The sequence below is a fragment of the Pimephales promelas genome, chromosome 15, assembly GCF_988280905.1.
Source record: "Pimephales promelas chromosome 15, fPimPro1.hap1.1, whole genome shotgun sequence".
NCBI lineage: Eukaryota > Metazoa > Chordata > Actinopteri > Cypriniformes > Leuciscidae > Pimephales > Pimephales promelas.
In genome coordinates this window covers 10,856,374-10,871,750 of record NC_142783.1, presented here as the reverse complement: position 1 = coordinate 10,871,750, position 15,377 = coordinate 10,856,374, and the positions used below count along the sequence as shown (strand labels likewise).

The 15,377-nt window shown below is 35.0% G+C and overlaps 1 protein-coding gene across 1 annotated transcript; it reads right to left on the bottom strand.

The window, feature by feature from the left end:
- Window positions 1-1,190: 1,190 nt before the first annotated feature.
- adgrf3a (adhesion G protein-coupled receptor F3a) lies at window positions 1,191-15,019 on the bottom strand. Its single transcript, XM_039673188.2, has 18 exons — window positions 14,535-15,019; window positions 13,488-13,555; window positions 13,386-13,398; window positions 13,136-13,273; window positions 12,264-12,413; window positions 12,041-12,144; window positions 11,360-11,418; window positions 11,147-11,256; window positions 10,831-11,049; window positions 7,898-8,122; window positions 7,607-7,753; window positions 6,274-6,455; window positions 5,970-6,155; window positions 2,351-3,658; window positions 2,215-2,256; window positions 1,996-2,034; window positions 1,781-1,867; window positions 1,191-1,698 (listed from the first exon to the last, which is right to left on the bottom strand). Exons 1-17 carry the CDS (start codon window positions 14,560-14,562, stop codon window positions 1,799-1,801), a joined length of 3,087 nt encoding a protein of 1,028 aa, XP_039529122.2. The 5' UTR covers window positions 14,563-15,019; the 3' UTR covers window positions 1,191-1,698; window positions 1,781-1,798.
- Window positions 15,020-15,377: the final 358 nt, after the last annotated feature.

Sequence of the window (15,377 nt, the reverse complement as noted above, 5' to 3'; positions counted from 1 at the left end):
GCTCCATCTACCCATCCACACAGACTTCTGTATTGAATTTGCAGCCATAAACCTGCAAAAGGCCAAAATAGCCAATTTTTCTTTCTTTTTCTTCGTTCCTCTCCTCCTCAGCAGCTGCTCATTAATTGTATGGCTTCCATTACGCAGACATTTAGAAATAAAAGCATAAATGCTACTTCCTCCATAACCACACGAACATTGGTGCAACAGCGTGCTGCGTATGATGTCATTGTTATTGCTCTTTTGTGAATGCGGGTTAGTTCACATTAGAATCAGATATAGGCCACATTTTAAAAGGTAATGTGAAGGGCTAAACCAAAAATCAGATCTGAGCAAAAAATCTGAATTGAGCATAAAGGGTGATCTTTAACACTGAAGTACAAGTTATAATAGACTAGTAGAAGGTCAGTGTGACCCCTGGATTTGATGTCATAAGGTTCACCCAGTCGTGTGAAGCTCTGATCTTGTCTAATGTCAAAGAGAAGTGGTTCGGATACTGAATGAACATGGAGCAAGGGCTTGTTTGAGGATGGATAATGGATTGAGGCTGCACATTTTGTAGCGGAGTCTGACTCCTGCATTCCCCTCCATGCATCTGTCAGGATCGCTCCAATCTATGGACGTTAAGAAAATAATCGCAATCTTCAAGAATGATGATTTTTGCATTTAGTAGCTTTTTATCCTCAAATTGCCCTTTACACTTTTGACACGTTTATGGCTTTATGATATTTAATTAATAGTATAATATTTCAAAGTTTTGTTCATTCATACAATAGTAATTATTACAGTGACTGTGTAACAAGTAGGTACTAACCCTGAACCTACCCCTAAACCTTACATAACCCAATAAACTTCTCATACTGTAAAATATAGTGCAACCGACGTGTGTATTATGTTCTGTTTTTCTGAGTTATATTTGTCAAACAATCAGTTATTGTATTGACTCCTAAAATTAGAGGTCAAAAATAGTTTATACACACTTTATATTATTTTTCTGACATTTTCTGTTCTACGCTGATGTATGGACTAGATTTGTGGCTACTGTACGTGATGCTAGGTATTTAATAACATGGTGTTTGCTGTATTTCCAGGGCAGAGATTGAGAGCAGGAACTATTGGCAAATTGCACATTTTAATGGGCTGCCCAGATGACACTGATGAACAGGAGAGAGAAGACAGACTACAAGTAAAAACAATTACAAAGTAGGTTTTATTAAGCCATGAGAGCAAAAATACAAACTAATGTGCTTTCTTTGCTATGCATCTAAATGAAATGTAAAAAATAATAAGAGAAAGCATTGTTGGAGGACAGGACAGTACATGCCAAAATGTATAATCATCTACGACTTTCACCAGTTTTATTTTTATTCCAAGTAGGTGATCTAGAATTAAAAGCATAAATACTTACATGAATATATAGATCAAATTAAATATGCCATTTTAGAAAGAAAAATGATTTGTTCACAGACAAACCTAAATACATTCATACAGCAAACTTGCATGACTACATCGATATACATTATCCTCTGAAGTACAATATCATAAATGTACAGTGTTTTAGAAAACAATTAACTTTTTATTTATTTATTGCTATTTTAATATGCATAGAATGTGAGACAATTTAATCCATGAAGAGTTTCCTCGTACTCCATGTTTTCTCTTTCGGTACTTCTAGAATGCACCGACTAAATTCACATGCTGATTTGGGATAAAAACAACATTAGAACAAAATATGCAGACATGAAATAAAAATATTCTCAAGACCACAAATGTAACTTACCTTAAATCTGTCCAATCCTTATTTGTTTTTAACCGTATATGTCTCTTTAGTTGAGCTTTCACTTTTAGAATGTGCTGATTGTGTGTGCTGACGATAAGAAAATGTGAGAACATTAGCTCTGTTTTACTACATGTATATTATATAATATTATAATATTTGTATTTGTGATGCATTTTGCATCTGTAAAAGTGCATATTTCCCTTGCACGGACTAACCTTGGAACCTCTGAAGCGCTTCCGAAGTGCATCACGAACCTTTGGAGAAAATCAAATATGCACATTTTGAGTAAAGGTTGTATAGACTGAAATCACGTGATAGCAAATTTGTTCAGTAATGGTCCAGTTAGCAAAATGAAAGTGTTTTAAAATGTTATATTTTCAGCCTTAATTCCTAAAAAAACATTCATATTGAGGGCACGTATTGGGCATAGTTACCTTTTTCTCTCCAACGCAGTTTGTCAGCAGTATGAAAAAGCCCTGTAATAAAATACAATAAGATATTTTAAAGTACATGCATGAATGCAGTCAGTATGAGTACATAAATAGATAATGTTTGATGCTTGACCCTCACCTGTAGTGAATTGAGTATTGTAAATGTGTAGTTCACGATTTGGGCCCAAGGTCTTTGTGTAAGGTCAAGATGCATTACAAAAAATCCCAAGATCCAAGTTATCCCGAGGACAGGGCTTAGGAAGACTATTGTCTTGATCATACTCTTGGCAACATCCTTTTCGTCCCGCGCCTTTGCCTCTGACATAGTAGGGGTTACTATCTTCATGATCACCACAACCAAGGTGAACAAGTTTATAAACACAATAGTTCCGACAGGAAGAATAAAAGCATACATGGAGCCCTCCAACACACCCTTATAAATGAGCCAGCAAGTCTTTGTGGAATAGTATGCTCCAGCTTCACCATTTCTGAATGTAATGAATGTTATTGCCACACATAATACTGGGCATACGTAACCAAGAGTGATAGACAATCCCCAAAAAACCTTTTTCCGCAGATGGTCAAAGACAAATATTATTTGGTGAAGAATCAAAAAGCTCAAGCACAGCATCCAGAAGAAGACGGCTAGGAAAAAAAAGTGTTTGACTAATGTGATGATGGAGCACCAGTTTCTGGACAACTTCTCAGGTTCAGCTGATGCTAAAAATCCAATGTGTGCAAACAGCAAGCATAAACAGATGTTGAAAATGGCTACATGCCGAAAATTGGAGATGTCTGACTTTACAACTGTATCCCATATCAGAATCTCGACGATTAAACACAGAACGAGGGAAACGATTGATAATCCCAAGCCAGCGTAGGTCAGTTCCTCCATGTAGGGAAGGGTAATTTCCTCTTTGGCCATCATTATGGTGAACGCAGAGTTGTGGTCACATCTGCATTCTTCTGGATTGCTCACACCACCCCAAACACACCCTTCTGAAGACCACTCATTCCGTGTTTCATCCCAGAAAACACAATACATATCATGATTTGGGAGTCTATTTTGAGAATAATTGAATTTCAGAACAATTTGAGCCGAATTGGTATTATTTGCAGGGATAACTGACAAGATGGTGGTCTCTGTGCTGGCGTTTATTGTGCTGCCGTTTGTTGAGTTGGGGAAAATTTCATAAAGGTTCCGGAATCCAACGACAATAACCCCACTGTCTGTGTCGACGCTGGCATTGAAGGATTTGCAGCTGCCATTACAGGACTGCAGTTCAAAATGTTCAGCCTTGTAAGGAACAGTCGAGGACATATTTATGTTTTTCGCCATTTTCTCCATAGTCTGTAGATATTTTACAGATAAACCTGTGCTGCCGTTTTCAGGGCTTTTCCAGGAATCTGTATTGTTCAAAATATTGCTTGCAGACTTGACGAAGTCCTGCAATGTAAGAACAATAAGAAAGTGAAATGCGATAAGACTGAACCGAGGAATTGGATTAATTGTCATTTTGAATGAATGATGCGTGAAATGAAAGGGACTTTACATGCTACAAGATAAAAATACTGTAATCATACAAATCTAAAGAGTGATAGACATCAGTTTTGTCTACACATTTTCAGGAACCCATGGTGAAAAACTATCTAAACATTTTGGCCAGTATGGCTCACATGATGGCCAAAAAGAAAAAGTTTCATTTTGGTGGCATTGGACAATTTACTGACTTCAAGCTTTGGAGCATAAAGTAAATGTTTTTGGGTGAGTTTAATGTTTTGCAGACATGCGATAGAGTCCCATAAAACAATTACAAATGTTAAGACCGTTTCAAGACTGAGAAAAACCTTGTTGAGAAGTTGAGAAGTTCTATGACATTTCTTTTTCTCATGGGTTGTTACTCAATCTATTATAATAGATCAGAAAAAATAACCCTGTTCCTGACCTGGAAATGTATTGATCAAATTAGGGTTGTGTACAGAACTTTGTACTTTAAATGGCACTAACCGAATTAGAGTACCGATTCACATTAAATCAATTGGTGCCAAATTTCAACGCATTCTCACCCCAAGGCGTCACCTTTGACCATGCTTCAATATTTGACGTTTTAGGCGCCCTTTAGCGTCACTTACATGACGCGATCCTACGGCGTCATCTAACTGACGCTAAAGGAAAACGTCTGTTAGAGGACGCGGTTAGGTTTAGGTGTGGGGTGGGGGTAGGGTACACACGATCCTAGGGCGTCATCTTACTGACGCTAAAGGGCGCCTAAAGCGTCAGATATTGAAACATGTCCAAATGCTTCCCAAGGCGTCAGTTTAGTGACGCCTTGGGGGTGAGAATGGGCTGCAAATTTCGGTACGTTTGAATGCATCTGGGTGCGAGGGAAAGACAATTTAAATATGAATCTTAAATCTCCATGTGAATCTCTGAGACATGCGGTTCAATTTACCCCACACACACACAAGCTTGCTGTGTTTTTCAGTCTCTGTCCCCTCACTAAATGAAAACACAAATGCGTGAACTTTATCTCCAGAACTGTTTTGAGAATCACTGCTAGATCAGCCATTTACAATTTCATTTAAGAAAAACTATCATAAACACACAAAACTCAAACGTCTTCACTTCAAAATAAAATAAAAGCTCGCTTTTACATTTTTCTTCCATGTTTTAATTTTAACAGTAAAAAGTTCAGTTGTGAAGTATGTTCACAACTGAACAAAATGTTTTAAATTTCATATGATTAAAAGATAAATTAAATTAATGTTGTGTCTTCATTTGATTACAAGAAAATACACAACACAGAATTTGTTGAAAACATTTCATGAAATAAAATTTATATATATATATATATATATATATATATATATATATTTATTTTAATAAATATACCAACATTGTAGACAGGGACCAAGGGAGCTTTGGCATACTGTCAATATTATGTCTATAAATTGCTTTTCTTACATGCAGTTTATTTACAGTTATTGAGGTAAACATTCCAAAAGTACCGGAAAAAAGTACTGTCGGGTACTGGTTAAAATGTGGAAAGTACCCAACCCTAGGTCAAATATTACTGAAGGTGTAGCCCTCAAACCGTATTCACTTTATAGCCCTTAAACCTGTAATTGTGGACAAATGTGGGCACAGAGGACTCAGGTGTGATCCTAATTTTTATTTATTATAAATGTTATATCACTGTCTTCGATTAAGTTTTGTCTATCCATTTTATGGTGTTTTTTTTTCTATTTTGGGGCTATTTTTGAATTTATTTACTTCAAAAAGTACCATATTTTCTATGTAAATTATGCTTATTTTTATGTTTTATTTTTTCAACTACATTAAAATATAATTCCAATAAGTTCTTAGAGCTAAAACCTAAAGATGAAGTGACTTTGCTGTCACCTGGTGTCTTATTTTGGCTTATTTTAGAATGCTCTAAATAACAGTTTATCCCATTCATTTCTATGGGTGCCCATTTTTGACCCAAATACAAGATTAAGGAGTTGTTGTTTTTTTCACCCACTTAACATTTGTAGAATTGAGTCAAAAACAGTTGTGTGTGTTCAGGAGGCAAACTTAGGAAAAGTAGCCAAGTCTTGTACTGCTCAGATCAAGGGAAGTATTTTTTTTTTAAATAAATCAAAAATATTTTGCCCACATTTGTCCAGAATACGGTTTTAGGGTTAAAGAATAATAAATATTAATAAGATGGATAACATATAATGTTTTAAAGAATCTAAAGAGAAAACATACTTACAGGTAGGACATCATCTTTCCATTGATTTTTCTGGCGCACCGATATATCATTCATGTCTTTGTAAAGAATTACCGATGCGTTAATATTTGCATATGAGTTGAATGTCTTGCTTGTGGTCGATGTCTGTATGTCTTTAAAAAGTACTACTGCATTGTCCCTCATCAAGCCAATACCTTTATTTAATACCTGTTATTATGAAAGTAAAAAAAATAAATAAAAAAAATCGATTGTTTATTTCTAAGAAAAAGAATGAAGAATGAAAAAGCAATGAAGAATGGGTTAATTGAATATTAAAGAGTGATACCTCTACACGCTTTTGAATGTCATCCAGGTCCTCATTCACACAAGAAGAGATTACATTTTCCCATACTTGGCCATTGCATTTTCTTGTTTTCAAACCAACAGCGTTTATGCAATATTTGATGGCCTTGTAATTGCTTTTTGCTCTGGGCCAGTCAGGCTCTGCTTCACAGAAATCTGTCTTGGCTATTTTATGAATGAAAAAAACGACATATTTGTTTTTCTCGTCATTTTTATTTTCACAATTATAAATCAGAAAACATTCAGGTTTTAGTAAGTATAATATGCATCTGTTTGGAAGAAGCAAAATAATGCAGCTGTTCACCCATATCCAATAGCATTAGTTCACTCAAAAATGAAGTTTGTGTCCCCATTTAATCACCATAATGTTACAAACCTGAATCTTCTTCCAAGGACTTTAAAAAAAAAAAAATATCTAGCCATTCTTTTCCATATATGTGAAAGTAATTTCTTAAAATGACGCCACAACAGTAATTCCAAGTCAATAGCTTTATGCAATGAACTGTCTGAAAGTCTTCCACTAGAGCTCTCAAATGCTGTTTCTGTAGTCAGTACTTTTGCACTCCAATTCAGAGCTTTGATGGAGGGGAAGATTATCAGAGAATAATGACTTGGTGCTGTCTTATGGATTCGGAAGAATTTTTTTTTTGTTTAGTTTTTTTTGTTTTTTTTACATTTTGGAGCTTAAAACAGCTATTCGATGGAAAAGAGTGCCCAGAGTGTACTTCACAAGTCCCAAATCATAGTTTGGTAAGTGATAATTATAATATAAAAGGTCAAAAGGATAAGAGACTAATTAATGAGATAAAAGATTGATATTATTACATATTCAAAGTCAATATTTTCTACTTTTTCCTCATACTGTCTTATGACTTCTCATAATCTCACAATACTTTTTATTTATTAAAATATCTCAAAAATATCTTATTTCCTAATAGTCTAACACAGTCTCATCCCAAATCGAATAGTCATATACCAAGGCATGTTTTTCCCTCCTTTTAGCAGAAATGGGCTTCCATAAGTTTGGACATGATACTGAGTAAAAGAAAAAGGCTGAAAGTTATTAAAAATTAAAGAACTTAATGCTAGTAATATTTTAATCATGTTAGTCTAAGGGAAAGCTCTTGTAATTCATGTTTGTATGTTCGTATGTAAAGTATGTATATATATACAGTATATATGTGTGTGTATGTGTATGTGTGTGTGTGTGTGTGTGTGTGTGTGTGTGTTTAAAAATCACAAACTTCACTTTTGAGTTATTGTCTGCAACTTTAAAAGATATAGAATTTGATAAACAGTCAAACACCAACACTTACAAACAATGATGGGGATCCGAACATTCATCTCTCGGTTTGTGTTATTTGCAGCTCTGTTGTTTGTGAATGTACAGGTAACAACTATGTCGTCTTTTTGACATTTTATGGTCATCTCTGCTTTGTAAGATATACCGTACTTCTTGATTTCTAAAGAATGCAGTGATTTGAAAATTGTTTAACATCAAGTGTGTAAAAACCATCAAGTGTGTAAAAACCTTATCTTTCAATTGCTCTGTTTATGCTGGTTGCGGTTACACTGAGAGAGCAAAAATGGTAAAGAGATATGCTTACCTGGGCTAACTTTTTTTAAGCCACTAGTCCAGGTAACATTGTAATTTTCTTTGTCGTCAGGAATCATACACTCAATTACAATTTTAACCTCTTCTGTTGTACCACTACAGTCAGGAAATTGGGGCGTGCTCATGGCCTGAATTTCCTCTGGCAAAAGTGCGATGTCCAACGTTATACTTGCTGTGTGTTTTATGGAATCCCTTGTGTACACGCATGTAAATGTTCCTATAGGTAGATAGGTAGACAGACACAGACTTTAATGCTGGTCAGGACATTTTTTTAGACAAACCAACAGAAACAAATTATTCTGCATATTACCTCCATAACTGGAAAAAAGATTTTAACACTAGCTATTGTTTCATCAAAGCTTGCAGTCACAACGCAATACAAGCTGTCATGTTATCTTGCGTTCAGAGGAAGATCCCTGATGTTTGGGAACGCAAGGAGACAGTTCTGGAAGGTCATTATACCCAACCATTTTGATGACAGACTTTGGCTCAGGTATATTTCAGAGTGATCAAACCAACATTTAATTTTCAGTGACATAACCAACCCGGTCTCATCCCAAGAAGTCATATAACTGACGTTTTGGGACGTCTTTTGACCATACGTCAATATTCGCCTTTTTAGGGCCCCCTTAAACGTCGGTAGATGAGGTTATGGGATCCTAACTCTACCCCAGACCTAAACCTAACCCTAAACCTAACCCGTCACCTAACTGACGTTAAAGGTAAAGCGTCAGTTGTATGACGGCCCGGGATCGCAATCTACCGACGTTTAAGGGGGCCCTAAAAAGGCGGATATTGACGTATGGTCAAAAGACGTCCCAAGACGTCAGTTATATGACTTTTTGGGATGAGACTGTGTTAACATAACACCTGTCATGAACATGAAGGAGTCTTTATGAATAGTTATGACTGTTGTCATTAAGTGTCATTCGGTAAATTATGACACTTTTAATGCAAAGTTGACATTGTTTAAAATGTCTTTGTTATGACAACTTGACAATAACCAAGAAATCATAACCTGTCAACCTGTCACAGTTATGTCATAACAGGTCTAATTATCAAACTTAAAGAAGTTATTTAGCTTTGTGTTAACATTACATTACCCTGTCATATGTCATGGTTGCTTTTAACTTTGGTTGTCATGACACCATTATAACTGTGACATGAATATTTTACTTGTCCTCAAGTAAAGTGGAACACATTGTACTAGTTATAAAGATGTCATTAAGGGTAATTACACTGTCAAATGCTTTAACAATAGTGTCATTAATATTTCTCCTTACCCCAAGTAAAGTGGAATACGTTGGACTAGTTATAAAGATGTCAGGTTGACAGGTTATGATTTCTTCGAGATGAAGACATCTCTGTCTTTGTTAATGTCAAGTTGTCATAACAAAGACATTTTAAACAATGTCAACTTTGCATTAAAAGTGTCATTATTTACCGAATGACACTTAATGACAACAGTCATAAACATTCATAAAGACTCCTTCATGTTCATGACAGGTGTTATGTCATGTTTATAACAGTGTCATGTCAGGGCAAAAGCATAACGTTACCGGTCACAGTAAAAAACAATAATCACCGCATTTCCTACTAATCGAGACGGAGGCTGGGACTAACAATATCAGGGAGCAACACTGTTCATGCAAAGCTGGGTAGGTCTCTATTCACTTCTATAATCATTATTACAAAGCAAACGGACTAGACGAGTATAACGTTGTATTTATTAGCAGCGTGTGCTAGCAAGCATGTCAACAACCGGAATGAGAACCGAAATCATAACCTAAAACATTATAAAACGGTCTAACTATCATAACTTCACAGTAAGGTTAGAAGCAAAAAAAGATGTGCTTGTTGATCTTTGAGGGCTTTAGCTGACTGAGGACATCCACACAGTTTAACCCAAAGACAACACTTGTTAGGAATTGACTTCGGTTTTGGGAAGGGAAAAACACGGACACCCCCCTCCAACCTCTCTGGGAAACGCGTATCTGTGTTACATATACTCCAGCCACAATGTTTAACCATATTTTTGATAAAACTACGACGGTAATAGCCTGACGAGACCAAAAATATGAGATGCCTGTGTTGAAAGTCAATGCAGCGCTGTGAAAAAGTGTCGGACCTCTGTGGGAGCTCGTTCTTGGCTGCGCTGTGATTGGTCAATCTACATTCTAGGGAGTGGCTTCGCCAAAGGTGAATAACATATTGGTGCCTAGTCGACCGTTCTCTGAGATTTGTTTTCATGATAATTGAATGTAAAGAGTTTTTTATCTCTAAAAACTGTTTAGCGGATAACGCTAGTCTATGGGGGCAGTTAATACCACTAACATGGCTCAAGATAGCCCCACACTAACAAAGTAACATAATGAGGGTCCCTACATGCAAACCGAAGCATTGAGAACTTTGTAAGTGAACAGACCGTTTAATAAGAAGATATTTTATCTCGACAAGTTGAACCAAGAACGGCGTGCCAAATGAGCTGAACTGTATGAAGTTCAGCGAACTTCTGAATGCATGAACGGCGTTTGTGGTTCGACTGGTCGAGACTCAATACATAAAAAGAAAATTCTCTCTTCATCAGTGCGCAATGGATTGTGGGGTAAAGGCCAAAAAGGATCCATCTGTTGTATCCCTCATTGCCCGAGAAAATACGGACGGATTTGAAGAAGGATGCGACACAGATAATATGTTGATGACGATGTGATCGACCTCAATTAAGCACACACATCTTTTATGTGCTTTTTTAAAATTTATTTACATAGTGTTTCCATGCAGCATTTTTTTGTAATAATCCGAAATTCATATAAAAATAGGAAGATGTAAACATAGCTACTGGCACATGCCATCACTTTTACAGTGAAATTAGTCAACTCGGATTAAATTATCTAAATATTTTAGATTCAGTTTGTAGAAACATACCTTTCCAGCTTCCTGAAATGTTCTTTAGTTGAAGAATGTCCATCAAACCAATGTTTTCAAGGCTGGCCTCCTTTCCTTCTGTGATTGGTGTTGTTTTATTCTGGTCATTTGTTAAGTACCACTGTACCTCTCCGAGTTCAATTGATGGAGTACAATTTATATTTACATAGGAGCCTATATCAATCGGTTGCTCCTGAGGTCCGACAATAGGGACGAGACCTTTGGAGAAAATAAGACGTGACCGTGTAATAAACTCTTCTTTATCGCAGAACATTGTGTAAAAAGTTAAAGAAATAATTCACAATACATAAGTTACCTGTTGTTGTCAGCTCAGAATTATTCAGTGGCTTTATTATGCTCTCAAGATGTAAAGGTGCGACTGAACCGAGTATCTGCACCGTATAATATACAATCACACTGCCATGCCTTTGAACAAATGGGAAATGTTACTACATCTTCTGTCCTCTATCTAATTTTGTATAAAGAACAAGAAACAGTAGGTGCCAGAGGGGCATGTTATCTTTATTACCCGTAACCGTTGATAATCAGAGAATCAAAATATTCCAAAGTGCTGAATGCTTCCTTGAGCTAAAAGAAATGAAACATGCAGAAACATGAGGTATTCTTTTCTATTGATGAAATTAAATCAAACCAAAACTAAACTACAATATGTTTGTTTTTTGTTTATGGAGAATGACAGTATGTCTATTTTACAGTTAATATACTGTATGTAAAACTGATTTGAACCATAAAAATACATGCAAAGAGAACAATGACTTGAAGTTCATCAAATTCACCCTTTCAGTGCAGTGTAACCAACGCAGAATAAACACAATAACGGAGTGTACAGTGTAATTACAGTGTAATTGTATATTTAAGTCCCGAGTTATATTTATTAATTACATGTACCATGTACTTACTAAAGGGTTAGGGTAGGATTAGGATTTGGTTGAGGGTAAGATGTAAAAACCTTATGCACAATTTAATGTAAGTACATGTAACATATGCAACAAAGACACTGTAAAATAAAGTGTAACCAAACTAACTAACAACATAAAATGTAAATCTAATGTTTTCTATGTAATCTTTAATATAATGTCATGTATGGACCATATTTTCATTTCACCTCGCTTGTTAAAATGATTAAAAAAAAAACATACAATTGTTGTTGTTTTTTTACAGTGTTGGGTTGATTTTCAGCAGTACATACCTTATTAATTACTGTTTGTTCCATCTGCTCGTATTCTTTCGTATATTTATTTACTAATATTTCGTCATTATATTCAATGAATTTTGAAGATCCATTAATGCTTACTGGACAAAAATAAATATTACAGCATTCAATAAACATTTAAAAAAATCATTAGGAAATCCTTTGTGTATGTTTACGCAAAAGTCATGATGTCATGTTGCCATATCAAACAATACTCTACCTCTTTTTTCAGACAGACAGAATGCAGGGTCATCAACATTTATCTCGCAGTTCTCGTTTTTGCAGCAGGCATGATTTCTGCAAATGTCCTCACTCCATGTGTAACCTGTCATGCATGAACAGTTCTTCTGCTTTTCAGCCAATATACAATCTGCAAACAACCACATTCAGGTTTTTTTCATAATGTCAATAATTTATTGATTAGAAATGCTGCAATTGTCCATAAAGTTTGTGTATGTATCATTCCCCGTCTGCAGTACATTTTCATTTAACCATCATATATTGAATAAAACCCTAATTTAAAAATACTATTTCATAAATAAATCATAGTTTTCTTTTTTCAATATCAATTTAAATAAACATTAGGGTGAAGTTGGTAAACGAACTATCAATTTATAGGTTTTTCCTAATTAAAGAAATCATTTTCCATCATCATAGACTTTTGGACATCATGCTCCAGGAACTGACATCTTTTTTTTTTTTTCATTTACAAACATTCCATCTTGTTTGATCAATACCTAAATCAGTTTGATAATTTCAACATTTCAAAGATGCTTAAAAATATGAGTTTTAACGTCCTTATGCAAGTCAGCGGCAAGTAAAGAGTTATCATTATTAATGTTGATGTTTCTGATGCAGAAAGTTTAATTATTTTTTACAGAAATCGTTCTTAAAATTACAGAAGTATATACATTTTAATTAAATGCTATACCGCACAACAGGAAAGACCCTTTTTTAATGTTCATTCTGAATGCACAAGGAAACGGCCCAATGTACTTGATAGGTTTTGTTTTCTCTCTTTTTTTTTTTTTTTTTTTTTACAGATTTTTTCTCAGTGTTGGTGTTGTGTAATTTCAAGCATTGTTTGTTTACTTGTTGTGCTGGTGATGTTGGTTACAATCGCAGACCCGTTCACATCTATTTGTGTATGATCCTTCAACAGGTCAGTGACATTCTCATGCACCGATTCCTCAAATTCAAGCTCAAGCATGTACACCTTTGTGGAATTCCCTGGAATGAAGTATTGTGACAGTATTCAATATTTGATGATGATTAATGGAAAAACACATTATTTATTCAATAGATTATTTTTGATGAGCAGAAAAAAAAATCTATATATTACCTGCCACAGCAACCTATCAATCAAAAGTGTTAAAGAGTTAATACTTATAAATTGTTTGTATAACTAAAGAACTTTGAAAAATGATACTAAATCTCAACTCACCTTAAAAATCAATGCCAGAAAAATGAAAATGACACCTTTAGGCAATTTCATTTTTGTGCCATCAATTTCTGGTGAATGGAACAGAGCGCAGTCATTAATATGAACGTGCATATGCCTTCCATCAGTGACGTCAATCAGGCTATACATTTACATTTATCACACAAATACAAAAGCGACTTACTAATGAGGAATACAACAAGAGATTAGTCTTAAGGAGACAATGAAAGTTTCAAACATCATCCAGAATAGAGACTGGAACAGGGAGGGTTTTAAGGAGTGAAAGCAAAGTGGATTTAAAAAATAACAATAAAATGACCCCAAAAATACACTACCAGATAATCAAAAATTTGGATTTTTTTTTCAAAAGAAGTCTCTCATGATCACCAAGACTACATTTATTTGATCAAAGATACAGTGAAAATGGTAATATTGTGAAATATTAATAAAATTTAATAGAAACATTTTTTCTATTTGAATATATTCTTAAATTTAATTTATTCCTGTGATCAAAGTTGAATTTTCAGCATCATTACTCAAATCTTCAGTGTCACATGATTCTTCAGAAATAATTGTAATATGCTGATTTTCTGCTCAATAAATATTTAATTATCAATGTTGAAAACAGCTGCTTCATATTTTTGTGAAAACTACACTATGCTAAAGTTACTAAATTTCGGGTTAAATAAGATTATTTTATGTAGCAAAGACGCAAAATTTCTATTTCAAATCAATGTAACGTTCTATCCAAATGGAAAAACTTTCTTTAACTTTTCCAACAAAGAATCCTGAAAAAAAATGTATCATGTTTCCCACAACATTTTCAACACAATAACAAGAAATATGATTCATAATTGAGCAGCAAATCATCATATTACAAAGATTAGTTGACACGACGACTGAAATAATGATGTTCAGATTTGATCACAGGAATAAATTACATTTTAAAAACATTCAAATACAAAACAGTTATTTTATACTATAATGATATTTCACAATATTACTGTTTTACAATTTTACAATATAAAAGCTTAAAGTGTGTTGACGTACCTCTTTGGCTTGTAAATCCTGACAGCATTATTGACCTCTGGATTCAGGCCGTAATTTAATCGCAGAGATCAGTTTATTAAAAAAATTAGGAGTGTCCATACAGACAGAGTAAGAGGAGAGAATGATATCCCAGTCAACGTATTTTCCCAATAACCTTCCTGATTTGCATTATTCAGCTCACATGACTCAAAAGCATCAGCGACTTGAGTCAAATTATTCTCCACCATAAAAAATGTCTCCTCTCAATTACAAATATAGCCTACTGTGTGATACACAGTTTAACTTAAAGCCACAATACTTATTTTTTCTGCTTTAAAAATAGCAAAAATAACTGTATGTTATATATTTCTATTAGATGTGTACTTACTTTATCCCAACAGTTTCCACCAACTTTCAAATACGGAGAAATTTATCGTTTAATTCGAAGACACGGGATGTTTCTTTATTTCCGTTTCGTCGCCCGTCTATGGCGTTATATAACCTTTGACTCCTCTATTTTCTAACTTCTTGCGGAACCCGGCGAAACCGCCAAACACAAAGGGGAACACTAGACTACCGGCAACAAAGCAAAGAAAATGACGAAGAAAAAAAAGTAAGTACGTATTTTTATGTGTGTAAATCACGTGCCCGCTCACGAGCGCTCACTCTTAACAGACACCCCGGTGCTGCTCGCGCATAAAGAGCTCCCCGTTCTCATTAACCGGGTCGTCTCATTCAAAACAGCCAACTGTTGCTGTTAGCGAGCCGCGCACATTGAATACTCATACGAGTCAGGCTGCGAATGTACGCGCTCATGCTTACTAAATAAACGCCTCACCTCCGGCGCTGCGCACTCACTGCATT